General features: G+C 46.8%; 1 protein-coding gene across 6 annotated transcripts in view; it reads left to right on the top strand.

The window, feature by feature from the left end:
• RIN2 (Ras and Rab interactor 2) overlaps positions 1–27,626 on the top strand; it is a 226,994-nt gene that overhangs the window by 97,898 nt on the left and 101,470 nt on the right. For all 6 annotated transcript variants that reach the window (XR_009703116.1, XR_009703114.1, XR_009703113.1 and 3 more), the window contains exon 3: positions 22,084–22,176. Coding sequence is in view for 2 of the 6 variants with exons in the window: in XM_061207950.1 (XP_061063933.1) it covers positions 22,120–22,176 (57 nt within the window). In the remaining 4 variants the exon portion in view is untranslated. The remainder of the gene's footprint in view (positions 1–22,083; positions 22,177–27,626) is intronic.

The raw sequence follows: 27,626 nt of genomic DNA, 5'->3' as shown, positions 1-27,626 counted from the left end.
TTACTGTGTTTGGGGTCTCCTTTTCTCAGGCTGCAGGTTCATAGTTCCCATTGTTTTTGGTGTCTGCCCCCAGTGGGTGAGGTTGGTTCAGTGAGTTGTGTAGGCTTCCTGGTGGAGGGGACTGGTGCCTGTGTTCTGGTGGATGAGGCTGGATCTCTTCTTTCCGGTGGGCAGGGCCACGTCCAGTGGTGTGTTTTGGGTGTCTGTGAACTTATTATGATTTTAGGCAGCCTCTCTGCTAATGGGTGGGGTGTGTTCCTGTTTTGCTAGTTGTTTGGCATGGGGCTTCCAGCACTGGAGCTTGCTGGCCGTTGGGTGGAGCTGGGTCTTAGCATTGAGACGGAGATCTCTGAGAGAGCTCTCGCCAGCTGATATTATGTGGGGCCAGGAGTTCTCTGGTGGTCCAATGTCGTGAACTTGGCTCTCCCACCTCAGAGGTTCAGGCCTGACACCAGGCTGGAGCACCAAGACCCTGTCAGCAACATGGCTCAGAAGAAAAGGGAAAAAAAGAAAGAAAAAATAAAATAATTAAAATAAAATAATTATTAAAATAAAAAAGTAATAAAAAGAAGAAGAGAGCAACCAAACCAATAAACAAATCCACCAATGATAACAAGCATTAAAAACTATACTAAGATAAATATAAAATTGAGAAACAACTCAGTCACAGACAGCAAACCCCAAGTCTACAGTTGCTCCCAAAGTCCACCACCTCAGTTTTGGGTTGATTCATTGTCTATTCAGGTATTCCACAGATGCAGCATACCTCAAGTTGACTGTGGGGATTTAATCCGCTGCTCCTGAGGCTGCATGGAGAAATTTCCCTTTTTCTTCTTTGATTGCACAGCTCCTGGGGTTCAGCTTTGGGTTTGGCGCCACCTCTGCGTGTAGGTTGCCCTCAGGCTTCTGTTCCCACCCAGACAGGACGGGGTTAAAGCAGCAGCTGATTAGGGGGCTCTTGCTCATTTAGGCCAGGCGGAGGGAGGGGTACGGTAGTTATAACTGGAGTGCGGGGTGAGCCTGTGGTGACAGAGGCTGGCGTGATGTTGCAACAGCCTGAGGTGCGCGTGTGTTCTCCCGGGGAAGTTGTCCCTGGATCACGGGACCCTGGCAGTGGTGGGCTGCACAGGCTCCCGGGAGGGGAGGTGTGGATAGTGACCTGTGCTTTCACATAGGTTTCTTGGTGGCTGCAGCAGCAGCGTTAGCGTTTCATGCCCGTCTCTGGGGTCCGCACTGATAGCCGCGGCTCACGCCCGTCTATGGAGCTCATTTAGGCGGTGCTCTGAATCCCCTCTCCTTGCACACCCCTAAACAATGGTCTCTTGCCTCTTAGGCAGTTCCAGACTTTTTCCCGGACTCCCTCCCGGTTAGCTCTGGCACACTAGCCCCCTTCAGGCTGTGTTCACGCAGCCAACCCCAGTCCTATCCCTGGGATCTGACCTCCGAAGCCCGAGCCTCAGCTCCCAGCCCCCACCCGCCCCGGGGGTGAGCAGACAAGCCTCTCAGGCTGGTGAGTGCTGGTTGGCACCGATCCTCTGTGCAGGAATCCACTGTGCCCTCTGCACCCCTGTTGCTGCGCTCTCCTCCGTGGCTCCGAAGCTTCCCCCTCGCCACCCCATGTCTCTGCCAGTAAAGGGGCTTCCTAGTGTGTGGAAACTTTTCCTCCTTCACAGCTCCCTCCCAGAGGTGCAGTTCCCAACCCTATTCTTTTGTCTCTGTTTTTTCTTTTTTCTTTTGCCCTAATCAGGTATGTGGTGATTCTCTTGCCTTTTGGGAAGTCTGAGGTCTTCTGCCAGTGTTCAGTAGGTGTTCTGTAGGAGTTGTTCCACATGTAGATGTATTTTTGATGTATTTGTCCGGAGGAAGGTAATCTCCACGTCCTACTCCCTCACCATCTTGAAGGTCTCCCCCCTCTTTTTTTTTTTAATTGAGGTGCAATATACATAAGTTAAAGTGCACCTCAGAGATGTAAATACCATTTACATGTGTATATACCCATTTTATCATCACCAGGTTAAGATATATTTTGTTTCTTTTTAAAGTAAATTAAATTTATTTATTTATTTTTGGCTGTGTTGTGTCTCCGTTGCTGTGCGCAGGCTTTCTCTAGTTGCGGAGAGTGTGGGCTGTTCTTCCTTGTGGTGCACGGGCTTCTCATTGGGGTGGCTTCTTTTGTTGCGGAGCACGGGCTCAGTAGTTATGGCACACGGGCTTCAGTAGTTGTGGCACACGGCCTTCAGTAATTGTGGCTCGCAGGCTGTAAAGCGCAGGCTCAGTAGTTGTGGTGCACGGGCTTAGTTGCTCTGCAGCATGTGGGATCTTCCCGGACTAGGGCTCGAACCCATGTCCCCTGCATTGGCAGGCAGATTCTTAACCACTGGACCACCAGGGAAGTCCCTCATTCTTTTCTTTTTTTTTTTTTTTAATGGCTGTGTAGGATTCCAGTGTGTGTGTGTGTGTGTGTGTGTGTGTATGTATATATATATCTCATCTTCTTTATCCATTCATCTGTTGATGGACACTCAGGTTGCTTCCATATCTTGGCAATTGTAAATAATGCACTATGAACATTGGGGCTCATGTATCTTTTTGAATTAGTGGGGATTTTTTTTGGATATACATCCAAGAGTGGAATTGCTGGGTCATATGGTAGTTCTATTTTTAGCTTTTTGAGAAACCTCCATTCTTGTACACTGTTGGTGGGAATGTAAACTGGTGCAGCCACAGGAGAATTCTGGTAACTTCTGAAAGGGAGAAGAGGATATAATGAAGGGAGTGCTCAGGGGTGGTGAGGTGTGTGATACTATCTTAAAGCTTTTTTGCATCTCTGAAATACTGCATAAGAAATAACAAAACACACCCACAAATGCATTTTATATCAAATTTCAAACCTTTAAAAACCACTCACCCATCAAATTGTGCTTCCAGACTAACTTATTTTGTGTAAGTGATGGAATAAAGCTTTCCCCCACCCTCTCTGTTTAATTGAATATTTTCCAGTGTTGTATGGTGAGCTGTTCAAAAATATTAAACTGTCACTAAAAATCTTGTTTTATATTATTTTATAAAACGAGGCAGTGGAACGTACTTTCGGATTTTAAAGCAATTTCAAACTTAATACATGTTGCAAGTGTAGTACAAAGAATACTGGTATGCCATTTATTTACCCAGATTAATAAATTTTTTTAAAATTTAGTTTATTTATTTGGGCTGTGTTGGGTCTTTTTTGCTGCGCACGGGCTTTCTCTAGTTGCGGCGAGCGGGGGCTACTTTTCATTGCGGTGCGTGGGCTTCTCATTGCGGTGGCCTCTCTCGTTGCGGAGCTCAGGCTCTAGGCACGTGGGCTTCAGTAGTTGTGTCATGCGGGCTCAGTAGTTGTGGCTCGCGGGCTCTAGAGCACAGGCTCAGTAGCTGTGGCACATGGGCTTAGTTGCTCCGCGGCATGTGGGATCTTCCCGAACCAGGGCTCGAACCCGTGTCCCCTGCACTGGCAGGTGGATTCCCAGCCACTGCACCACCAGGGAAGCCCTGGATTAATAAATTTTTAACGTATTCCCACATCTGTTTTATCATTCTCTCTCCTACACACACACACACACACACACACACACACACACCCCTTTTCCTAGAGGTTTTGAGAGTCAATTGCATGCATCACGTCTCTGTACTACTTAACACTTCAGTGTTTATTTCTTGAGAACAAGGACGTTCTTATGTCACCACAATACAGTTATCAAATTCAGGAAATTTAACGTTGATGCAATACAGTCCATATTCCAGTTTCAGCAGTTATCCCAGTAATGCCACTTAGAGCAATTTTCTTTCTTATTCTTTAGATTCAGATCCAGTCCAGGATCATGTGTTGCATTTATTTGTCATTTCTCTTTAGATCTGTCCTTTCTCCCTCAATCTGAAATGCGTCTTCAGCCTTTCTCTTTCAAGACCCTGACATTTCTGAAGACCTCAGGCCAGTTGTTTTTGCAGACTGACCCTCAGTTTGATTTGTCCATTGCTTCTGACAAGTGGATTCGGGTCACTTGCTCTTGGGCCTAGAAGAGATGCTGCATCCTCCTCCGTGCCCAGTTTCAGGAGGCACAGGGGGCTGCAGCTGTGTCCTCCAGTGAGAGGTTTTTGAGAGCCATGATCTGACTAAAAATGAGGGATGAATCAAACGGAGATTATTTAGATCTTTCAGGGTGATGGCTCCCAAGTTGCTCTGAAAAAGTCATCTAGCTGGGTGAGCGGGCCTGTTCTTTCAGCTGTGAGGCACTTTTGTGCCCCAGAAAGAGACTCTGCTTGGTGGCAGGAGCTGCAAAAGCCATCATGTCCACGTGTCTGGCATGGGGCCCCCTGGGGCGTGAAGAGCCGACACCCACCAGGCCACCGGGATGATTGCTGAGCGTGGCTGCCCGCCCCCGGTTCTCGTTTGATGATGTGATATTTGTGATTTGTGGTTTTTCTGAGATTTCCCTTTTTCCCGTATGAAGTGAAGACAGCCTTTCTCCTGAGGCAGGGCCAGGCTGCCCATCATGCATTGCCCGACCCAGACTGGGACAGTGGCCTCTCGGAGAAAAACAGGAAATTAGAACATATGCAGTGGCCACGTCTTGGCTAAATCTTGCGTTTCTCAGTGGTTCCATGTGGCTTGAATAACAGTAATTTTCCTTCCCAGAGTAAAATAGCCAACCTAATTAAGATGTGTTTTATTGGGTAATGGTTTATTTTAGTGAGTTATTTAGTGTCTAGCACTATTGTAAGCCCTTCCACAGATTCACTTATGCAAATCATTCCACAGATTCTTACTGGGCAGGGAGCACGTGGTGTCGGCAGGGCAGACGTGATGCTCGGGTCCATAGTTTGTGGGCATGTGGGCACTTTCTGAACCTTAGACCATAGCCGGGCTTTGCCCTCCAGAAGCATAAGGCCTGTGGGCAACAAATAGAAACATGGACTCATACATCATGGGAGGCTGTCGGAGGGGCCGAGGACACCAGGAAAGGGAAGGTCTTGTTGGGGGGCAGGGGAAGGTCACATAGAGGAGGTGCTCCCTGAGCCGAGTCTTGAGGGACAGAAAGTGTTTACCAAGTGGTGGGGGGCAGGGACATTTGAAACAGAGGGACTGTTGCAGAGAGTCGGGGGGTGGCAGATGAGGGTGGGCTCATGGGGGTGTTGGAAATGGGAATGAAGGTTCGAGTGAAATTGGAGAAGACCTGGGGTATCTGCTGCATCAAAGGGTTTAGGGAATTTATGCCCGAAGTGCCAGGGGCGTCCTGATTAGATTCTGTGTGTTGGAGGAGGGTTTCTCAAATGTGAGGGAAGAACAAGGCCCTCACTTGCCCTTCTGAGGGGGTGGGAAGCCTGGGCCCCCCCCCCAGCCAGTTCACCCCTGGCCACTCTGAGGACAGTCAGCGCTGACCCCAGGAGGGCAGAACCAGGAGACAGAAGAAAGCCAGGGAAGTAGGGCCTTGCTGAATTTACGGAGCCACTGGCTTGGCCCCCTGGGTCCCCTAATCGCTTTCACTGCTCAGTGATTGTTAAGTTTTGATTTTGAAATACTTTCAAACTTCAAGAAATTTGCAAGAATGGTTCAGAGAACCCCCATTTACCACTTATGCAGATTCACCAATTTGTACCATTTTATCCCCAGGCTGAATCCTCTCTGAACCCGTTGAGAGCAGATAGCGGACATCACGCCCCTTGAGCACGTGCTACTTCCGTATGCTGTTCTTCAGAACAGGGACCTTCTCTCACATCCCTGCAGTCCTATCATCCAGGACTGGAGCTTAATCATTGATACGATAGTTTAATCTAAACCACAGATACCAATTTTAATCAGTTTTCCCAACTGCGTCCTCTATAGCAGGGGTCCGCAACCCCCGGGCCATGGACCAGTAGCGTTCCACAGCCTGTTAGGAACTGGGCCACACAGCAGGAGGTGAGCGATGGGTGGGCGAGCTTCATGAAGTGAAGCTTCATCTGTATTTACAGCCGCTCCCCATAGCTCGCATTACCGCCTGAGCTCTGCCTCTTGTCAGCATTATGGTGAGTTGTATAATTATTTCATTATATATTACAATGTAATATTATTACATATTACAATGTAATAATAATAGAAGTAAAGTGCACAATAAATGTAATGTGCTTGAATCATCCCGAAACCATCCCCCAGACCCCCGGTCCATGGAAAAATTGTCGTCCACGAAACCAGTCCCTGGTGCCAAAAAGGTTTGGGACCGCTGCTCTATAGCATGTTTCTTTCTCTAAGTCCAGCATCATGTGTTTTTGGAGGTTCGGGTCTCTTTAATCTCTTTTAATCTGGGAATGATTCCCCAGCCTTTCCTTGTCCTTCATGACATTGATATTTTTGCAAACTCCAGGCCAGTCCTTTATCGAGTGCATGTGATGTTTCCTTATGACTCGTTTCAGGTTCCCTGCCTCCTGTTGGGATACCCTGTAATTGATGTTGTATTCATCTCGAGTCTGGAGGAACACAGCATCTCTCTGCCCTCAGTGGGGTATTCATCTTGCTCACCTGGTCCTGGTGTGGTCTAGTTTCTCCACTGTTTGATTACTATCATTCCTCTTGCAATTAATGTGCCATCTATAAGGAGACGTGACTGTTTATTCTTAAGCCAATTTGAATTGGGTTTTCTGTTACTTACGACATAAAAGCTCCTCACTGATTCAAGGGCCTATTTATATTGTGGGATTAATTGCTCATTACCCTGGGGAAACAAGCAAGGGATTATGATGAGAAAAATCAGAGGAGTTTCTTAAAAGCTCTAATTGTGGTCAGATGGGAGCAGAACTGGACCAAAGTGCATGGGTATCCTGAGAGGACTTGTCCTCCGGTGACACTTCTTAATCTTTGAATTTATTTTGCAAGGGCTAGACAAAAAAAAAAAAAAAAAAAAGATTCTCTAGTAATACAAATTACATCCTCAGTTCAAAATAGATTTATCATTAGCTGCACTGAGTAATATAACATTTTAACTTATTTGCAAATAAGTCTTTCAAATTTTTTGCGAATTTGCAACAGTTTGCAAAGTAAGTCTTTTGTTTCCATTTTCGCCTGGAAATTGTGACTTATGCTCACAAAGAATAGTGGTTATTTACAGGGACATAGAAATTTTATTCAAAATATGTTTGTGTATTTTTTCTGGATTTTATATTGGCAAATATGTTTCCTTCAATTGTGAATTCCGTACCAAATGAGCAGGATTCCTAAGAGAAGTAGTGAACGAGGCTCTGAGACAAGGATTTGTGTAGACGTCATTAACTGGGAGGTGATCTCAGGAAAGTGGGGACAGGACACAGGGAAGGGGGAGCAGCCGTTAAAGTGTGTTGTGCATGTGTGTGTGTGTGAGTCTGTGATTGTGATTGTCTTGGTTTGGGTGCCCCCAGAAGCAGACTCTAAGATAAGGATTCAAGTGCAGAGAGTTTGGGGGGAGGGTTTTTTTTAAGGACCAAACTTTAATATTTCAAGGACATACCAAATACATTAGTGGTGGGCGTCACAGAAGCTTCCATTCACACCAGCACGACGAGAATCAAGAACTCTGAAAGTTAGAGCAGTTACCTCTTTGGATACATAAAAACAGCATATTAAAGCGTGTCACAGAGTACAAATAAGGAGGCATTCAGCAGAGCAGAAACAAGCAGTGGACCAATTGTCCTGACAAGAGGGCAGGGAAGGTTCTGGAGCTCACAGGCCCAGAAGGAGTCAAAAAGAAGTGCAGGCATGGCTTTGGACTGATTCTTATTACAACTAGTCAGAGAAAACCGAGGTTCAGATCTCCTGTGGCTGCAGTTGGATCTCACAGCAAAGAGAACCTTTGGTTACCTGTCACAAGGAGGCCGAGCAAGGAGAGAGGGCTGAGGTTTAGGCAGCTATGCTCACCCCGGCCGACATCTCTGCGTGAGCTCTGAGCCCGTCCTCTGGCCAGAGGATGTGAAGTGAGAAAGGAAAGAGGAAAGGGTGTGTCGTCAAGCCAGGTCCCACCCTAGGGCGACTGGAGCCTGATCTCACGGGGACCCTGGGAGACAGTGCAGAATAGCGCCTGGGAGCTGCCCCACCTGGGCGGTCCCGGAGCCGGGTCCGGGGAGGCATCGCTGTTGCACCAGGCGTCACGTGCCTTCAGAATCTCACCTGCCCACGGCTGCCCGCTTTGGCCGCGTCAACTCGCTGGTCCAGGTTTGCGGTGTGGCCAGAAGTGACAACGTGCAAATGTCAGGTGTGAAACACCACGAGGATGGGGGTGCCAGTCAGGAATGTTCTCCTTCTCCACTCTTGTGGGAGCTCTATTCTGGAGAGGGTAGGGCCGGTCTGCACACACATCACTGCTGAGGTTGGAACATCAGGCTGGAAACAGATTGAAAAGGGGCAGTGAATACTCACCCAGGGAACATGGACATTAGGTTCCTAAAAACGGGCTGCAGCACAGCAACGGGAAGTGGGATGCTGGAAAGGGCCGTTCCCTTGAGGTGGACCCGCGGGATGAAGGGTAGCAGACACACAGTGGGGACCACAGATAGCAACAAGATGCCCAAAACATTGAGGATGCCTCGGTCCAGGGCCTGAGTGGATGTGGGGAGTGGGGAGGAAGATGACCGAGGTTTGGACAAGAGACCCCGCAGGACTGGGGGTGATTGATGGGAACAGTGAAGTGGGAATTCAAGCCTGGTGTTGTCGTTAAGAGAGGGGAGCGCGGACTTCAGGGGAAAGGAATGCTGAGTGGAAAGTCAGCGTTTCAGAGACAGAAACCAAAAAGGAGTGCTTCTTTTTGTCATTTTTTGTAGGCAGATCTTTCTGAGTTCAGAAAAGGAGGTGGGGGAGGAGTAAGAGGACCCGACAAACACTTTTTGGTTTGGTTTTGCTTTGTTTTTTTTTTTTTTTTTCCTAAATTGGAAGCAGACAAAACAAAGAGCTGTGATCCAGAAATCACGCGTGAGCCTGCCAGCTGAATGATTGACTTCTGTCCACTCTCTTTGTACACCTCAGTGAAATCATAGAGGGATAGAAAATAATCAAAAATAGGGAGCAGGAAGGAAAAGGAAGCACTCCAGCGCTGAGAACAGGGTCCCTGGAGAAGCCTCGGTTAAAATAGAAGCTTCCGGCTGTAGGGGAGCCTCGTGTTTGTAGATGAAGGAGCCTGTGATGCCATAGCAGGCAGGTGAGATGAGGCTGTATGGGTAAAAGCCCCTGTAGATCAAAATACCACACACCACCTGGGTCACTGTCCTGACAGCGTTGGGACGATAGCTCTGTTATAGCCAGACACCTCCCCCTACCGATTTGGGTTAAGCCAAAGGCGACTGAGAAGGATGGTTTGGCCCTGCGTTGAAGCAGACGTAAACTATCTTCCCGGCTTTGACGAAAACACTTTCGGCCTTTTGGAGAAAAGCAAGAGGATAAGGCCTTCAGGAAGATAAAAGCATTCACCTCTAATCTTCCCCTGTGTTGGGGACCTGTTACTGCCACCCAAAGAGAGGGAGGCCTTGTTTTACCAAGATAAGCAGCTCGGGGTGGGTTCTCAGGCATGTTATCCAGTGTTCTGTTATCTACAGTAACTCGAGGTCAATAGAAGCTGATTATAGAGGGTCATAGAATATCCCCAACCCCTAAGCAAGTGTGCGTATAGGGCCTTGATCTCAGACACAGGGCAGAGGTATTTGTCAGTGCGTACTGGGAGTGTTTGGACCTCGACAGTGAGGATGCTGGGAGGGGAAGGGCAGCTGGTTTAGGATGAAGACAGGATTGGGGGAGGAGCCCAGGGTGGTAGACCCATAGTGAGGGGGCTACAGTGTTTCAGAATAGCTGGGGAAGGAGAGAAGGCAGAGGAGGAGCACGATAGCTGGACTGCTTTGAAGGAGAGAACATGTAAAATGGAATTAGATTGGAATTGGAATTGGAATTGTGAACTGGAATTAGAAGCTAGAGAGAGATTAGGAGGCCTTAGGGCTGTTGAATCCAAGCTTGTCTGTTTTCTCCAAGTGCCACAAGGGTGTAACTCAGGTCACTTGGGACTGAGCCTTACACACCTGGAAATGAAGGTCAGGTGAGGGTGGGAGAAGCCCCGAAGCAGTGGTGGAACCCGTGTCCGTCCTTTCGTGGGCCGTAGGATGACCCAGTCTGCCCTCTGGTAGTGTCCTTAGCCCCACTCTAGCCTCATCCCTCCCCATGGAAGGAGAAGTCTACAGGGTCAAAGGCTGTGCTGACCCAGAGCCCGCATCCCCCGATGCCTCTTGCTTCAGACACACGTTCCTTGGGATCCCTGTCCTCACGCCCCACACCTGCTTGCACTGCCTGTGCAGACTTCCCCCACATCCCTCCGCCCGAGGGCTGGCTCTGCTTCTGGAGACGTCGTTAGTACATTTCCATAGGCTGCGGGTTTGGGAGGGAATGCGAGATGGACAGGGCTTGGATAGGAAGGCCGGGGTGTTCACCAAGCTGTTCCAGGGAAAAGAAGGGTGACAAGCCAGGGAGTAGGTTCAGGATGGCCCGTGTCCCCACAATCAACACAGAATACTGAAGAGTCTGAACATTTTAAATTGCAACCAGGCTTTCCAAGTCCTTATAATTTCAATTTGTCGTGGTAGAAGAATAGAACACGTTTTAGTTAACGTCTTGTCATCTTGATGTATAACTTTAAAAAATTCAGACATAAAGTATCTGAGTCTCCATTTGTCCTCTTGCCCTGAAAATACTGGTGTCTTCCCAGCATGCCCTTGAAGGCATGAGAGCCCGGACAAGGTCAATGGCACATTGACTGCCCTGTCCACTCAGACCATCCGTCCGTGAGTCCGTTTGACCCCATTGCCTTTGATTTCTTTTTCCAGGACTCTGACCCCAACGCTGTCATTATGACCCAAAGCTCTCTCCTCAGATGTGAGTGTGTCCTCACCCGCCAGTACTCCCGATGGAAAAGGGTGATCCAGCTGCCTCCCTGCCCCCTTGGCCTCCACGCTAACTGTGCCTGCCTGTCTGGCCTCCGTGCCCTAAGCATGGGTCAGACACCTGACCAAGAGGATAGGAGGGGTAGACCATTGAGAGGAAAGCCCTGAGCTTTAAAGACAGCCTGCAGAGCCTGCAGAAACTGTTTGGTACTTGTAGCTTGTGCCAAACCGAGTAACATGAAACTGGATTTGTGAAACGCCCCAGTCGTCTGTGCTTGTCTCTCCCAGCAAAAGCTGCAAGTGCCCTTGGCCAGCTGAGAGACAGACTTTTTAAACACGCCTGAATTTCGGAGGCACAATTTCAGACAAAAACCACCTTTTTGGTGATGGCAGCAGACATCACTGAGAACCTTACTGACCTCTGTGGGTTTCCATGACTCTTTTGCAGACACATAAAATAATAAATTATTTTGGAGAGCAACTGTTTATACCTATATGCACCTCCCTTGATAACACGGATTCTGGCTGTGAGATAGTATTAATATATGTGAATAGGGCACTTACTCTGTACAGAAGGTATCGTGGTATTTCGTTACTTTGGTGCTGGACGGTGAGCTTCTGCTTAGCATCCCACGTGGAATCTGCGGGCTTAGAAGGAGGGTATCTCCAGAGGAGGCTCAGCTGTTCTCCAGCCCGCTTCCTAAGAGCAAGGATGGGAATTTTAAGGGTCTAATCCCCATAACACATGATGCAAGTCCATGCACAAACACACAGAGAAGCCCACTTGCTCGGCTAGTTATGTTTCATTGGGAGTTTGGCGTCTTTTCTGCGGATTTCTTTTGTTTTGTGGTCTCAAGTGAAGCTGTGCTAGCTTGGACACACACCTGGAGACCTCTTGAGGATTCTGTTGGTGCAGAAATGAAAGAGCTGAGGATGCAGAGAGAACAGTGGGTCTGTATGTTATAGAGAGAGGAGAGGCTTCCAGATCGCAGACTCCACAGGAAAAATCCAGTCACAGGGAGAACACATGGGCTCCATAAGCCAATGTTCTTGTGTTTCAAGGTGGTATAAAGAACGTGTCTTCCAGCATGTTGTGTGGGTCGACAGCATGGAATGCATGTTCCTGGCATTTGAGCTTGCCTTGTCGTTCCTGAAGCTGTGTTCTTCCTATCGTCTTCGGCTTGGATGAAACCATTCCTTTAAAACCTTCCCTTCCAGCCTCAATGACGTGTGTGTAAAATCTCATGCACTTACTTTTCCAACATTTATTGAGCACATACGTGCCAGGCACTGTGTAAGGTACTGGAGAGACTACTCTGAATAAGGCATGTGAATCCCCAGTGTCTGTGGGCTAAACGAAGCTCTTCTCTTCTTCAACCTTTAAAACATGGAACCTTCTAAATCTAAAATAACAGACTGAGCATACGGCTTCCTTCAGTGTTCCTGATGGTACCATTTAACGTGGTGAAGGTGATAGCCAGAAATATTTCATGTCTTACTAGGGACAAATAATGTGGTTTCATGGAGAAAGCACTGGTTTCAGTCTGGAGATCCCGTTTCTTACTTTTGCTCTCTTGTATGACTTCCGTGTATGAAGAGTCAAATAAAAGCAACCTCTTCAGAGACCTTGCGGTGGAGAATGGGTGAAGTGGGTGCAGTGGGAGCTGGAGCCAGTTCTCTCTGCTCACTAGAGCTGATTGTTAAATTTTCGTGAATTCTACAAGCCCACTGCTGTCACGTTGGTAGCTTGAAATTGGCCCCGATGGGAGGATTTACCCGACAAAGTAGGCAAATGCTAAAACTTGGAGCTTTTATTCTCCAGGAAGCCAGTTGTTAAACATTTTCCAGCATATCACTGATTAATGGGGAGGATAAATATTCTAATGATGAAGTGGAAAGTTTGGAAAGATGTCAGCGTGTGCAGGATCAAAATGAAGGAGAAAGAAGCAAATTAGTCCATGAAATTCCAGGCACTCTCCACCCTAGTTTATTACATAGTGATGACGTCGGTTTTTTTTTTCCTTCATAGAGGTGGTTGTCATGACCTTTTAACCTGGGACTGTTTTATTTCATTTTATTTCATTTCAGTAAGAACGCTGAACATGAGATATGCTCTGTTAAAGAGGACATTTTTCTGTAGCCGTTTGGACTTGGTGTATGTTCTTTACTCTTTTGTCAGCTAATGACATAGGTTGTTACTAAACAAACCAAAAAATATTAAAAGAATAAAGGGTATGAAGTTTGGAATTATAATAACCCATTGCTGGGGTATTCCTTTTTTAAATTAATTTTTATTGGAGTCTGGTTGCTTTACAATGTTGTATTAGCCTCCACGGCACAACAAAATGAATCAGCCATACACATACAGATATCCCCTCCCTTTTGGACTTCCCTCCCATTTAGGTTACCACAGTGCATTAGGTAGAGTTCCCTGTGCTATACAGTATGTTCCCATCAGTTGTCTGTTTTATACATAGTATCAATAATGTATATGTGTCAATCTCAGTCCCCCAATTCCTCCCTCCCACCCCTTCCCCCCTTGGTATCCATACATTTGTTCTCTAAGTCTGTGTCTCTGTTTCTGCTTTGCAAATAAGATCATCTATACCATTTTTCTAGATTCCACATATATGCATTATTATATATTTGCTTTCTCTTTCAGACTTACTTCACTCTGTATGACACTCTCTAGGTCCATCCACGTCTCTGCAAATGACCCAATTTCCTTCGCTGGGGTATAGCTTGAGTACTCTCAGAGACCCTGAGGAGAATCACTTTCACTCTTCTCACGGATTTTCTAAGAAATACAAAATATCCAGTAATGTAGCCAATTCATAATGAAATAGATAAAGCTGCACTGAACATAGTTTGTGATAGATCCAAACCTGATGTTACATTTGTTTGTAATTTTTGAAAGTGAAAAATACTTGGTCTGAGAAATATTTTATGCTGGTAGAAAAAACCTGACAACAGCTAAAACTGCACAGTCATGTTTGTTATTGACTAAGATTTTACAGAAGCATCAAATAATCTTGCAAAATATATATTCAAAATTTAACACAGGAAAATTGGGACAACTTCATAGAAATAATGAGAATAACCACAGCCACCTTACAGGGCAGGAACTTTAATCAGTAGCATTTCATGAAGACAAAATTCTGTTCCATCAATCACAGCTCTGATATAAAGTTTACAAGGAACAGAATTCCCTAAAAACTAGTTTCCATAAATTTAAAATTAAATGAGTATCCATATGGAAAAATAAGGACTTTAAAACCCTTGCTTTACACCATACACAAAAATTAATTTGAGATGGATCATAGATCTATGCATTAAAGCTAAAACTATAGGGGCTTCCCTGGTGGCACAGTGGTTAAGAATCCACCTGCCAATGCAGGGGACGTGGGTTCAAGCCCTGGTCTGGGAAGATCCCACATGCCGCGGAGCAACTAAGCCCATGCACCACAACTACTGAGCCTGCACTCTAGAGCCCACGAGCCACAACTACTGAGCCCGTGTGCCACAACTACTGAAGCCCGCGAACCTAGAGCCCGTGCTCCCAACAAGAGAAGCCACCGCAATGAGAAGGCAGTGCACCACAATGAAGAGTAGCCCCCGCTCACCGCAACTAGAGACAGCCTGCGTACAGCAGCAAAGACCGAACACAGCCAAAAATAAAATAAAATAAAATATAATTTTTTTTTAAAAAAAGCTAAAACTATAAAGCTTTCAGAATAAAACGCAGAGTATTCAATAGCTTTCATTTCTTATGTTAGAAAAGAAGGTACAAAATTAAAATAGGACAGAAGAAAGTTTTAAACAGTTGTCTGCACTGTATAAGAAATTGACTAAGCAATTAAGATGGCTTAATGGAGTTTGCTCCAGAAAATATTTTCTCCATGAAAATGATCGATATTGGTATAATTCCAATGAAAATATTTGTGCTTATTAAGCACTGAGTTAAAACTTCCTTGAAGACACAGAGACCAGATTAAAATAAGGTAAAAACATCTTTACAACCGTCCACAACTCTTATCAGAAAAGCCGACTCAATTCCATTTCTTTTAAGTCAGAAACTTAAATTTTTTTTTCTTTGACCTCACCGCGCAGCTTGCTGGATCTTAGTTCCCCAACCAGAGATGGAGCCCGTGCCCCCTGCGATGGAAGCGTGGAGTCCTAACCACTGAACTGCCGGGGAAGTCCCAGAAACTTAATTTTTTTAAAAGAGAAGAGGTACACCCAGGCAGCAAAGCCCACACACACCTTTGGGATCGTGATAGAAGAGGGGGAAATGTGCCTTTTGCTCATCCTCCTCATCCCCCAACTGAAGCATCTTCCCTCGGATGGTCCAAAGGCCTCCCTCTCTCCTATTCACCTAGGAAACCCCCACCAGCGGCGACATCTGCAAGTTCTGTTCTGGTTTAATGGAGCTTTTTCTTTATCAGTGTGTGCTTTATTCCAAGATCTTTGCTTTTTTACTTGAAGTATAGTTGATTTACAATGTTGTGTTAGTTTTAGGTGTACAGCAAGGTGATTCAGTTATGTTCTTCTTCAGATTCTTTTCCATTTTAGGTTATTACAAGATGTTGAATATAGTTCCCTGTGCTGTACAGCCGGTCCTTGTTGGTTATCTGTTTTATATATAGTAGCGTGTATCTGTTAATCCACAGATCATCTGTGGATTAATTTATCCCTCCCCCCCTCCTTTGGTAACCATAAGTTTGTTTTCTATGTCTGTGAGTCTATTTATTTTGTAAATAAGTTCATTGTGTCATATTTTAGATTCCACATATAAGTGATATCATATGATATCTTGTCTTTATCTGGCTTACTTCACTTAGTATGATAATCTCTAGGTCCATCCATGTTGCTGCCAATGGCATCATTTTATTCTTTTTTACGGCCGAGTAGTATTCCATTGTGTGTGTGTGTGTGTGTGTGTACACACACACACCCCACATCTTCTTTATCCATTCATCTGTCAATGGAAATTTAGGTTGCTTCCATGTCTTGGCTATTGTAAATAGTGCTTATGAACATAGGGGTGCATGTGTCTTTTTGAATTGGAATTTTCATCTTTTCTGGATATGTGCCCAGGCCTGGGATTGCTGGATCGTATGGTAACTGTATTTTTAGTTTTTTAAGGAACTTCCCTACTGTTCTCCACAGTGGCTGCACCAATTTACATTCCTACCAACAGTGTAGGAGGGTTCCCCCAAGATCTTTGAATTAAACATTTGATAAGATGATGATAGACAGCTTGAAGTTCTACTTGCTTTGGAGAACTCATGGTCATCTTTCTGAAGCTCTTCTGGTCAAAGCATATTTGACAGAAGGGAATATACATCTATCCACCTGCTCAAGAAGAGGGGACCCTTATTGTCAGGATACAAGATGCCCTGGACCCTGGCACTGCCAGGCCTGGTGGGAAGTACAAAGCCATCAGCCTGAGGCTGAGATTCAAGGCTCTCCCCTCCCCCATCCCCCCCACCCCCGTGGTCCAAAGGCTTCTCATATCTGCTCACTCAGGGTACCTGCTCCTCATCAATTAAGCTGGCATGCGGCTCACAATCCAGCTTTCATGGGTAAGCACGTACCCTGTGACTCTCAGCTCAGAAGGTTCTCCCTCATCTGAGAACAGCCAGTGAATTACTAGCCTGGGTCATATGACATTGCTGGGTCATCCAGTCAGCTGAGAGAACCGAATGGGCAGAATCACCGCCCTCTGCACATCAGGCAGGAGCTGGGCACAGCAGGTGCTTTACGAGGGGTGTGGTAGGTCAGGCAGGGTGTCTGGGTACAGAGAGCAAACCTGTGGGCACTGCTGAACTGGAGGAGCTCACATCCCAGCCAGAGAGAACCCTCCAAGCCAGCCAGCCATGGCCATGCTGGGATGACAGCTCACTGTGACAGAGAAGCTAGACACCCACATTTTAGGCAAAATGTCCGATTTTTTTTGAGCCACCAGGTGTAGCAGACACTGTCAAGACCTTCCCGTATCCCTTGGGTGTTTGGCATTTCCACGCATGGTGGCCTGATTTCCAACTGCCAGCTTTGCCCAAGGGCTCTCTTCGGCCCCAAGAGCCCCCTTTGCCGGCACCAGGGGTATGTTGGAGGTGCTGGTGACCCAAGGCCCCCTGGGGGGAGTCAGAAAAATACCCCTCAGTTGGGACTACCTGAGCCATGGCCTACACTGGCTCTCAGAGTTCCCAACCCAGTCACCCACGCTGATTGCTTGCTTGGTGATGCCCTTTGTACTGTTGCCCTTCCTCCCCTGTGTCACATCCCCTCTGCCCGACCAGTGTGTCCTGAAGTCACCTCTCATAAACGACTGGGACATGAATTTTTGACTCGGGGTCTCTGGAGACTGTTTATTCAAATTGTGAAAAAGTGTGTTACTTCGTCTATTGTATCTGCAGTGTAGACTCCATCCAAGAGCCGCCAGGTTATAAACCTCCAGTTAAAATTAACCACCAATGTCGACCCTTTTACCATCGTGGCCAGAGAGCTTTGGGAAGGAAAGCTCTAAACTCAGGTGCTCACACGTTGACAGTAAACCTGGGGGAGCCCTGGAGGGTGTGGCTTCCCTCCGTGGTGTCCTGCGGGTTCAGGGCCGATGCGGCTTGTGGGGCTTCTTCATTGTACGTGTGGTCTCTGCGCAGGAGTGCCGGGTGTGACCACTGACTATGTGGTGCTTTTCAAGTGAGGAAGTTAAAAGACACGTACTTCTGAGAATGACCTTGGGGGTCACCCCCCTCCCTTCTCAGCCCTGTTTCAGGCAGGCAGAGTGCAGCAGCCCTGAGGCCTGAGAAGCTGTCACCCTGCAGGGACAAGGAGAAGGAGGCGGGAGGCTAACTCTTGGATGGCCGGAGGGGTAAAATGAGGGCATCGGGTGGGAGGTAAGAGAGGCGGTTTCCCATCGGAGGGAAGGGGGAACTTCCAACAGCAGAGATGCCCACCTGTGTCCAGGGCACGTTCGTTGCCTTTGGTGGAGACATCCACACCTGGGCTTCGTGGGCAGCGGCAGAGCTTCTTCAGCGTCTCTGTGAGACATCCGTTTTCCAAGGACGAAAGGGATGGACCTCCCCTGGAATTTGTTCCAGGCCAATCCTGTGAGTGGCAGAAATGCACAGTCTCACCTGTGAGCACCTTCCTAAAAAAAGAAGAAAAATTATTTTATTATCCTTGGTTACTCTTGTGAAAGTCAAGACGAAGAGAGAGCATTGTTCCTAATTCTATTTAAAAGCAGTTATCGAGGAAGGGGCCTGGGAATACAGTTCTTTGCTTCTGATTTCTTACTTCCCACAAATTAGTTCTCTTTTCAATGAAAAATGTTTATGATCTTAAAAATACTTTAAAAAGTTTAACGATTGAGAGATAATCGGTGCTGGGCAGTGATACAAGATGCTCAAAGAACAAATTTTAAATTTACATAACTTGAATTGTCAAGGCAGAGGCTGGAATAGAGATTTTCTATTCAACTTGTAAAATCCGTGGTCATACAAAGATAATTATGAAAATATTCAGAGATCTTGCCTGGATCCAGACACAGAACCAACCGCCCCACTGGCTTTTACCTCTTAGTAAAGATGAAAAGCATTCAAAAGAGGGAGGACCTGCCATCCTCAGAGCCACTCAGGGAACCAGGCAAAAAGGTGACATGCCTGTCTCAGCACTGGCCTCGACCTGACAGGTCCCCAGGGGTGAGTCACTTCCTTTTGCTTCAGTCAGTTTGGCTGTAAAATGATTATGAGCTCTTGTTTACCAAGAAGTGAAGTCCACTTTGCCTCGCTTTATTCAACTGCTAGAAAGAAGAAGGAAGAACGGAGTGATTAGAAAGCTTCTGTGGCCGACTTTCACAGCAGCAGGTGATGAGAACCCCTGTGACTTGAACAAGCCGAGTCTCTTTTAAATCAGACTTGGGAGTCTTGGTTGCCCATGTCAGTGTTACTGCTGTTGCTTCGTGGGTTTGCACTTGTGACCTGAAGCGAATGGAATAGGAAGGGTATAGGCTGACTAAATAAATCCGGGTGGACAGGGGAGGAGGAGGAGATCCATCTCAGATGTAGCCTATCTTGCCCAGATTTGGCAAGCTGGAATTTCGAGCAACAGCTGGGATTTTGCCAGTGACTTAGCTCCGTGGCTCAGTGAACTGAAAACCAGGCTCTGGGTGTTCCAGCCCCGTCGGCCAGCCCACAGCCCAGGGCCAGGTGGCGGTGCCCCAGCGCTCCCAGCGGAATGGACTGGAAGGCCGGCCGGGAGCCATCCTGCTCAGCGGCAGTCCATGCAGCCTGGCGCCCAGCCGGACGACTCAGTGAGTCCTGGATGCTGAAATCTCAGGACAGACTTCACCTCAGCACTCGCTCTTGGGGCCACATGGAAGCCACTGCGAGCCTCCCTCCAAAGTGGCTGAGCCCGGTGTTGGGGGAAGAGTCAGGAATATTCGCTTCCTGCCTTTGTCCTTTAGCCGGACCGCAGCGACCAGCTTCGTTTACATTCCTTCAGTGCTGTTATTGAAAAGGCTTGGCAGCTCCAAAGTGCTTGCAGTGTCCTTTAGTCCCATTAGGGCTTTTTTCTCTCTCTCTCTCTCTTTTTTTTTTTTGCTAGCTTTCAGCTAGCATCTGGAAAGATCCACTGGATGTGCTAGGCTCCTTTTTCGAGAATCCGCTCCACCGTTCAGGGAAACCAGGCAAGAAGCAAGCTTCCACCGTGTAAGTCTGGAGGAATTTTACAGCCTCTCCAACTACGGTACCTTTTCTGTTTCTTGGTCCAGCCTGTTACTGGGGTGGTTTTAGGATGAAACTACTGGTGTAACCTAACCCTTTGGGGGGAAGGGTAGGAACCACAAGTGGAAAGAAAGTCTCCTTATAAATTGTATTAAATGTCTGTCTGTGTTGAGCTGGGGTGTCAGAGGCTATGCTTTGGGAAGGACTATTGCTACGACAGGAAAGACCTGAAACCCAAACTTCTTTGGGGCCCTTTAGAACTTTATTTTTAAAATTAGAACAATGTGTGATGTTCTGTCCACTTGGATTTCATTCTGTGGGAAGGACCTGCCGTGGCCCTTGGCCGCCTGTCTTTGTCACCTGCTCTCATCTCTATCCTGGAGCAGCCTTCTGAAGAAGCGGGGATGCAACCTGCATCCTCTGGAAGAAATGTGATGGATCTGCCGGTCTCGCACAGAATCCAAACTGGATGTTTCCTTGAGGACCACTTGAGGTGGAAGTGTTCGTGTGCAGTTTTCAGGCAGCTAATTAACGTCGTAAATGCGCGGAATCCAGACTGCTCCATTGTTATAGGCAAAATTCCCTCCCTGTCCTGGCTCATCAGAAAGGGTTTGTACTCGGAAAATTTCTGAACAAAACAAAGGGACTTAGGTCTGGATGAGGAATGAACGGCTTGGCTCTCCCCAAGCCGTTCCTTCACTGCTATGCCATGTCCAATTCCTTGCCGAGAAAGCGTCTGGAAGAAAAAGAATTACAGGCATTAGGCTTGGTTTCAAGAAGTGTACTTTTTTATTTGTGTGCTTCTGGGTTGAAACAGTTAATCATTTGTTCCCCAAGGTTACAGTGTGGTTGTGGCTCTGCTCCTTGTTCTGAAGACAGCACCGTATTTTCCTTCTGGAGTCGCTCCAATCCGTGGACTTCGCTGATAAATGATGAACTTCAAAGGGCTTGGAGCTGGGGCTGCATTCAGCAGCTGAGCCCGAGAATGTGAATCTTAGAGTCAGCAGAATCGCAATAGAAAGCTCACCAGTCATCTCAGGAGGCTTTTGGAAGGTTAACCTTCATCCCAATGGGATTCCAAGTGAGAAGAATCACAGGGAAGATACCTCTGAACCTTTAAAGGGACTGAGCCACGGAGAAATGACTAACATAGGTGACGGCCCCAGAGGAAGGGGTGGGTGTGCGCTGCGTTCTCATTTTCCGAGATGGAATTCCACGGGTCATCACAGTCCACTGCGGATGTGAAGGGAGGGGCCGATCTTGGGGCAGAAATGTGCCTGTCTCCAAAGATCCTTGCTTCCTAACGTATGCAGTTCTCTGCAAAGTCATTATGCTTTTCCACTTGTTGAAATGCCCTTGAGTGCTGCTGCCTCTCTGTTCCGCAGCTAATAATGAAAGAGCCTCAGCAAACTGGCAGCGGCTACTGTGGCTTTGGTGCCTTCCTGCTCTACCCCTGCAGCTGAACCCCTTTTAAGATCCCCAGACATGTTTTCATTTAATGTTTCCTTTATCGTCCTCCCACCAGGCTGGTTGTGGTTAGGACCAGCCACATCTTGTGCAAGTTATGTGAGCGGGAGGGTGGTTTCATAATTGCTCCTGGTCCAGGAGGATGGTTCGGGGATGCTCCCCCAGGTATCCTCTCCATGCATGCTGGCCGGGGCGGGGCCAGCTGCGTGGGTGTGTGTGTGTGTTTTATTTACAAGTGGACATGGAAGGCGTTGCAGCCAGGAGGGAAGATTATTGGGTTTTGATGCTCCAGTGAGGGAAATTCCAAGCTCAAATAGCCACAGTTATGATTCAGAATCATATCATGCCCTTAAATTCCTCTCCACGTTCCAAAGTCCACTCCCCTCTTCCCCGGTTATCCTGGAGCTGTTTCTTACACAAACTGATCTCTGAAAACAGGGACACCGGATTTCATCCCAGTCTTTGATTTCTTTGGAGAAAATAGAGGGATTTATTCCCAGTGCCCTTGTGTTGACCTTGCCGGAGGGAGAGGGCCAGCCAAGCTCATAATGACCTCATCCCATTTCTGCAGGATTTCCTGGGACATGCAGGCCCTCACTCTTCCGCTGGCCTTCTGTGATCAACCACATTAAGTCCATGAGCTTTGGAGCAGATTACAGTGACATCTAACATTGTCCCTTTAGGACTTGAGCGTGAGGTCAAGCAAACACACAGAGCAATCATTATGCTTTCCGCAGTCCCAGGGGGCTTCGGCGTCAGCTGGAGGAGCAGGAGGGGGGTAGCGGGCAGCGAGGTGGGGCTGAGTCTAGGAACTGTGCTGTCTGTAGCAGGAAATCAGCCTGAAAGGAGATGGAAGGGCTTTGGTGGGAAATAAAATGGCACTCTGTTGTTGATGGAAAAAGATCTTGGCAGGACTGTTGTTGTGAGTGTTCTGTGGCTTAGAAAGGAATTTCCTACAGGCTGGACTAACCATTACAAATGTCTCTACCTTCAGGAGTCCCAGGCGTGCAGTAGAGTCTCGCCGCGGGAAATGTCAGCTTGGACCATGGGCTCCCGCGGGCCGGAGAAGCGAGGAAGTTTCTTTAAGGTAAAAGGAGGCCTTGATCGGGGTTGCTAACGGGCATCTCACTTCCCGTGCTGGCTGCACAGAGAGCTGCAGGGCTGCAGAGAACGGTGGGGGACGCCTGCTCTCTGAGCCAGCTCTGGCTGGGGACCCTGCCTGAGCCCAGCTGTGAGCTATTTCCAGATTTTACAGGAGGTCGGGGCTTTTGTGAGTCAGTGTGCTTCCAGACAGGCCCAGGACCCAGGCATGGGGAGATGCCACCTGAGTGAGACAGTTGAGGCATCCTTTCTTTGTCAACTGCCAACCTGGTCCTTTTTCATCTGGACGGTTTTTGATGGAAGCTGGACTTGGCATTCTAGTGAGTCGGTTGTAGGCTCCTGTGCTTTTACACTTGGCTTGATTCTGTGAATCACTTAAGTGCTCATTAAAAAAAGAGAACTACACACAGATCCCTGGGCCTTACCCTAAACTGACTGAATGTTTTTGCTGGTGTATTTTATCAACACCCCAGAGGCCTGAGAGAACCAAGGCAGCCTGATTAAAACTGGACCACTTTTCTACATGCCTTTTGATGTCAATGGGAGACCTTGCTAGCTTAATGAGATGAACTGCTCAATGGGTATTTTATATACTCTGTGTGTGTGTGTGTGTGTGTGTTTTAAATTAAGACCTGACAATCATTTCTAATGTACACTTGGGAATTGATTTTCTTCTTATGGCGTTTGCTTTGCATCCTCTTACTCACCCTCAAAATAATGCAAACTCATTGTAGAAAATTTGGAAAATACAGAATCATGTAAAAGAGGAGGGAAGTGGAGGTGAAATGTGCATTTGAAATCTGTCATAGGCTAGTCATAGCATTTATATGCTTCCTGTTTCCAAGAGGCCAAACCTGATTTATTCTGTCAGTTGTGGGCTCCAAAAAATCCATCAGAAGAGCCTGTTGGTAAAGCAAAGCCAAGTTCATTCAAGCAACTGCTGTCAAGGAGGGCATCGCCAGGGCACAGGCCTATTGGTGTCTAAGGTCAGGAGGCATCTTTATAGGGTTTAGAGGTCCAGGCCCAAACCCTTTTAGCTGTGCTTCTCAAGGCAGAGAATCGACTGGGTTTCAGCAAAGTTTGTGATGTAATATAGTTCAGGATGGGTGGATACAGCAAGACGAGGGCCTTAAAGGGAATCTTGGTGAGTAAACCATTGATCAGCAGGCTGTTTTCCCAGGTGAGCAAACTGTGCCAGGACAGATTGTTTTGTAGGAATTTCCTGCCGTGAACAGCAGAGTTATTTATTGGTTTACAATAACTTCCTGGAAGAAATACGTAAGTTGTGTTGATACAGATGGTCTCGATTCTCAGTCCTAAGAGTTAAGCTTTGTGGACGCAGCCATCTTAGTTCGCAGCCCGTTTACTTGATTTGAATCAAACCTGTGTAAAATCCACCACTGGAGGCACAAGAGGGGCCCCTCAAGCCTCCCGTGGACCAGGCTCCTGACTCCTCTTTGGTTCCTGGATTCTGTCTTACGCTGAGATATTCATTTCATCCTGGTGGACCCAAACCCCCCTTCTCCCAAGGCACCGCCTACATCAGCCTAAATATTGGATCGTCCATAATCACCACTTTATGCTCAGGAAGTGCAGTGGAGCTGAATCTCACCTAGTAGTTAGATTTTAAAGTCCCAGCAAAAGGAGAAAATGGAATAGAGTCCAAATTGCCTTTGAAAATTCCTGAGGAATTTGTTGGACCCAATACTACCTACTGTTAAGTCCAATGTAGCCAGTTTTTCCTGCAGTCCTGGGAAAAATCTTTTTTTTTTTTTTTTCAGTTGAATAACAGGTAAAGTAGTTAACTTGTATTTCTGGGCCATGCCCTATGAAAGAATCCATCAGACAAGAGGTGAGAGGCTGCCTGAACCCACTGAGGGCAAGTCTGCTTCTTCTCTCCTGAGTCAAATGCCCTTGAGGAAAATGTGTGAAAGTGGCTGGAACTATATAACTTGCTGTTGTCCTTTTTTTTTTTTTTTTTTTTCTGCAGAGCTTAAATTGTTACATTTATTCATTAGATGCTCCAAGTGGATGATATAGTTACCTTATACTTCTTTCTCTCTTCTTCTTTATAGGCATTGCTACTCTTTACTATGGCTATTTCGTAATTAGTTATTATGGAATAATAATATCATTCATTATTATAATATTAGATAAATAATATTGTTAGTTATTATTAATTATTCCACAATTTAGGCATGCAGTTATCCATAAGGATGAAGGCAACTGCCCCTTGGACATTTAATACTGACTCCTTGGAGGTTCGTTGTAAAAATGGTTGCCAGGTAGCACTCAGGGTTGCCAGGGTAGCACTCAGGGTTGCCAGGGTAGCACTCGGTTGCTGAGATGGGCTGTCCCTCCGCACAGCCCTGGACCCACTGGCTCTTCGTTTACTCGTCATGCTTTTTTTTGACTCACATTGATTGAGCACCTGTGATCAGCCAGGCTCTGTCCTAGGCACCAGGGAGAGAAAAGCCAGAAGCCATCCCACTTCATGGGGCTTTCAGTCTGGTACCAAAGAAGGATATTGATCAAATATAATATTAAACCCATAATAACGAATTATAAGAGAAAACAATGCTTCGTGAAAGAAGTACAAGGGACTCTGAGGACAGATGACCTGAGTGGGGCCCCAGCGCAGTCTTTCCTAGGAAGTGGCCTCTGCTGTAGAGCCCGGGTTGAATCTAGGGACTCAGTGAACCTCTTGTGTCCCTGCAGGGCTGCCCTCCACACACACCAGCGATGCCCTACATCCAGGTAGGACCACTTCATAAGGTGTGGGAATTCGTGGTTACATTCTTGGCTCACAGCTGAATTCTACATGTTCATTATCCCTTTCTTGGTTATTAGGGCTCACATGATTTTGTGCAAAGCGTGGGTCATTGAAGGACAATCAGCTGACCTCTTTTTCAGCGTCATCTTCCCCTAGCCAGTGTGTGCTTTTAAGCCAGAGTTGCTAACCATGAGCAGCGAGCCTTGATTTGTGGTTTCACATCTGTCCTGGCTCCTGGAAATGACCCAGATGAGTTGCAGGACTCAGGGGTTCTGGGTAAGGTGGATGGTCTGAGCATTCTGGGGTAATTGGAAAAGCCCCAGGGTTATGGTGCTCGTGGAGTCTCTTCCTGGAAGCCTGGCCACAGAAATCCTGTGCTGGACAAACACATGGTCCACAGCCCTTCCCAGCATCATTGCTAATGTTCCTCAACCACCCGTGAGAAAAGTATCTTCCTGCCCTGCAAGGTCTCTGTGAAAACATGTGGGGGCAGACAGGTGATGCCCTAGACAAGGCAGCAAAGTTATCTGCACCTAATCATAGAAGTGGACATGGAGAGCTGTCAGATTGCAAGGCTGTGTTGTGTGAAAGAGACAGTAAGAAAGGCGTCATCTGGGCTGGAAGAGTTCTAGGTGGTCCTGGCTGAGGGCCGAGAAGCTCAGCATCATCTTGGAGCCCTCCTTTTCCTGGATTTCCTAGCTTCCACAAGCCACCCTTCCCCAACCCCATCCAGGTGTCCAGTGCTGGCAGATTCCCCTCAAGTCTTCAGGATCCACCCCTCCTTCCCTTCCCTACATCCAGCTTCCTACTTAGGGTCTCGTTCTTCCCTTTGTGGGCACTGCAGATGATGCCCAGAATCTATCTGCACCACGTCTGAATGTGGTTGGTTGGTCGGTTGGTTGGTTGTTTCTTGTCAATCATTCCATCCATCTGAGTTGCCTGCTTGCAGACCCTGGCTCCGTGCTGCACTCCGGACCAGGTCTGTACTCTTCACCTTGACATTCGAGGACTTTCAGACGGTGCTTCCACCTTCTCCCAGCTCTTTCTCCACCGGTCTTGTCCCTGTGCCCTCACGGGTCTGCCCCTGTAGCCCAAACCTGCTGTGTCCCTCCTCCTCCCCACCTTCCACCCCTCCCCATCAGGCTCCCAGCTGCCCTTCCAAGCTGGTGTCGACCCCCTTTATCCATTGACAACGGAACTCATGTGGGCTGAGCGGGTGTCTGCCTGGTGGTAGAAATGTCACGTAGGCCTAGCCGTGGCCCCGGCAGAGTGCCAGGAAGTCATCCTCAATTCACAGCTCGAGCACTGCCACGAGGGATTTGTTCTGTCTTTCGTTGCCATGTCCGTGACCCCGAGGGGGATCCTCTTGGAGCAGAGAATGGTGCGGGAAGAGGACCGGTGTGATTGCCCCCCTGAGCAGTTCTACGTATATCTATACCATTCTTTTTTAGATTCTATTCCCATATAGGTCATCACAGAGTATTGAGTAGAGTTCCCTGTGCTATACAATAGGTTCTTATTAGTTATCTATTCTATATATAGTAGTGTGTATATGTCAATCCCAATTTCCCAATTTATCCCTTCTCCTCCCTTTCCCCCCGGTAACCACAAGTTTGTTTTCTACATCTGTGACTCAACTTCTGTTTTGTAAATAGGTTTGTTTGTACCATTTCTTTAGATTCCACATATAAGCAATATCATATGGTATTTGTCTTTCTCTGTCTGACTTACTTCACTCCGTATGACAATCTCTAGGTCCATCCACCTTGCTGCAAATGGCATTATTTTGTTCTTTTTTTATGGCTGAGTAATATTCCATTGTATATATATATATACCACATCTTCTTTATCCGTTCCTCTGTCAATAGACATTTAGGTTGCTTCCATGTCCTGGCTATTGTAAATAGTGCTGCAATGAACATTGGGGTGCATGTGTCTTTTTGAATTATAGTTTTCTCTGGGTATATGCCCAGTAGTGGGATTGCTGGGTCATATGGTAGTTCTATTTTTATTTTTTTAAGGAATCTCCATACTGTTCTCCATAGTGGCTGCACCAGTTTACATTCCCACCAATAGTGTAGGAGGGTTCCCTTTTCTCCACACCCTCTCTAGCATTTATTGTTTATAGATTTTTTGATGATCATCATTCTAACCGGTGTGAGGTGATACCTCATTGTAGTTTTGATTTGCATTTCACTAATAATTAGTGATGCTGAGCATCTTTTCATGTGCCTCTTGGCCATCTGTAGGTCTTCTTTGGAGAAATGTCTATTTAGATCTGCCCATTTTTTGATTGGGTTGTTTGTTTTTTTGTTATAGAGCTTCATGAGATGTTTCTATATTTTGGAGATTAATCCCTTGTTGGTCGCTTCGTTTGCAAATATTTTCTCCCATTCTGTGGTTTGTCTTTTCATTTTGTTGATGGTTTCCTTTGCTGTGCAAAAACTTTTAATTAGGTCCCATTTTATTTTTGTTTTTGTTTCCATTACTCTAGGAGGTGGATCAAAAAGATCTTGCTGTGATCTATGTCAGAGAGTGTTTTGCTAATTCTTCATAATAATATTGCAAAGCATACCTGACATCAGTATTTGGTGTGTCTTTTCTTTCTTCCTAGATGCTTACACCTGGAGAGGACTTAGAGCAGTGCTGCCCCATAGAAATAC

The sequence above is a fragment of the Eubalaena glacialis genome, chromosome 13 (genome assembly GCF_028564815.1).
Source record: "Eubalaena glacialis isolate mEubGla1 chromosome 13, mEubGla1.1.hap2.+ XY, whole genome shotgun sequence".
Taxonomy (NCBI): domain Eukaryota; kingdom Metazoa; phylum Chordata; class Mammalia; order Artiodactyla; family Balaenidae; genus Eubalaena; species Eubalaena glacialis.
The sequence above is the reverse complement of the archived record's forward strand: the minus strand, read 5'-3'. Positions and strand labels throughout refer to the sequence as shown.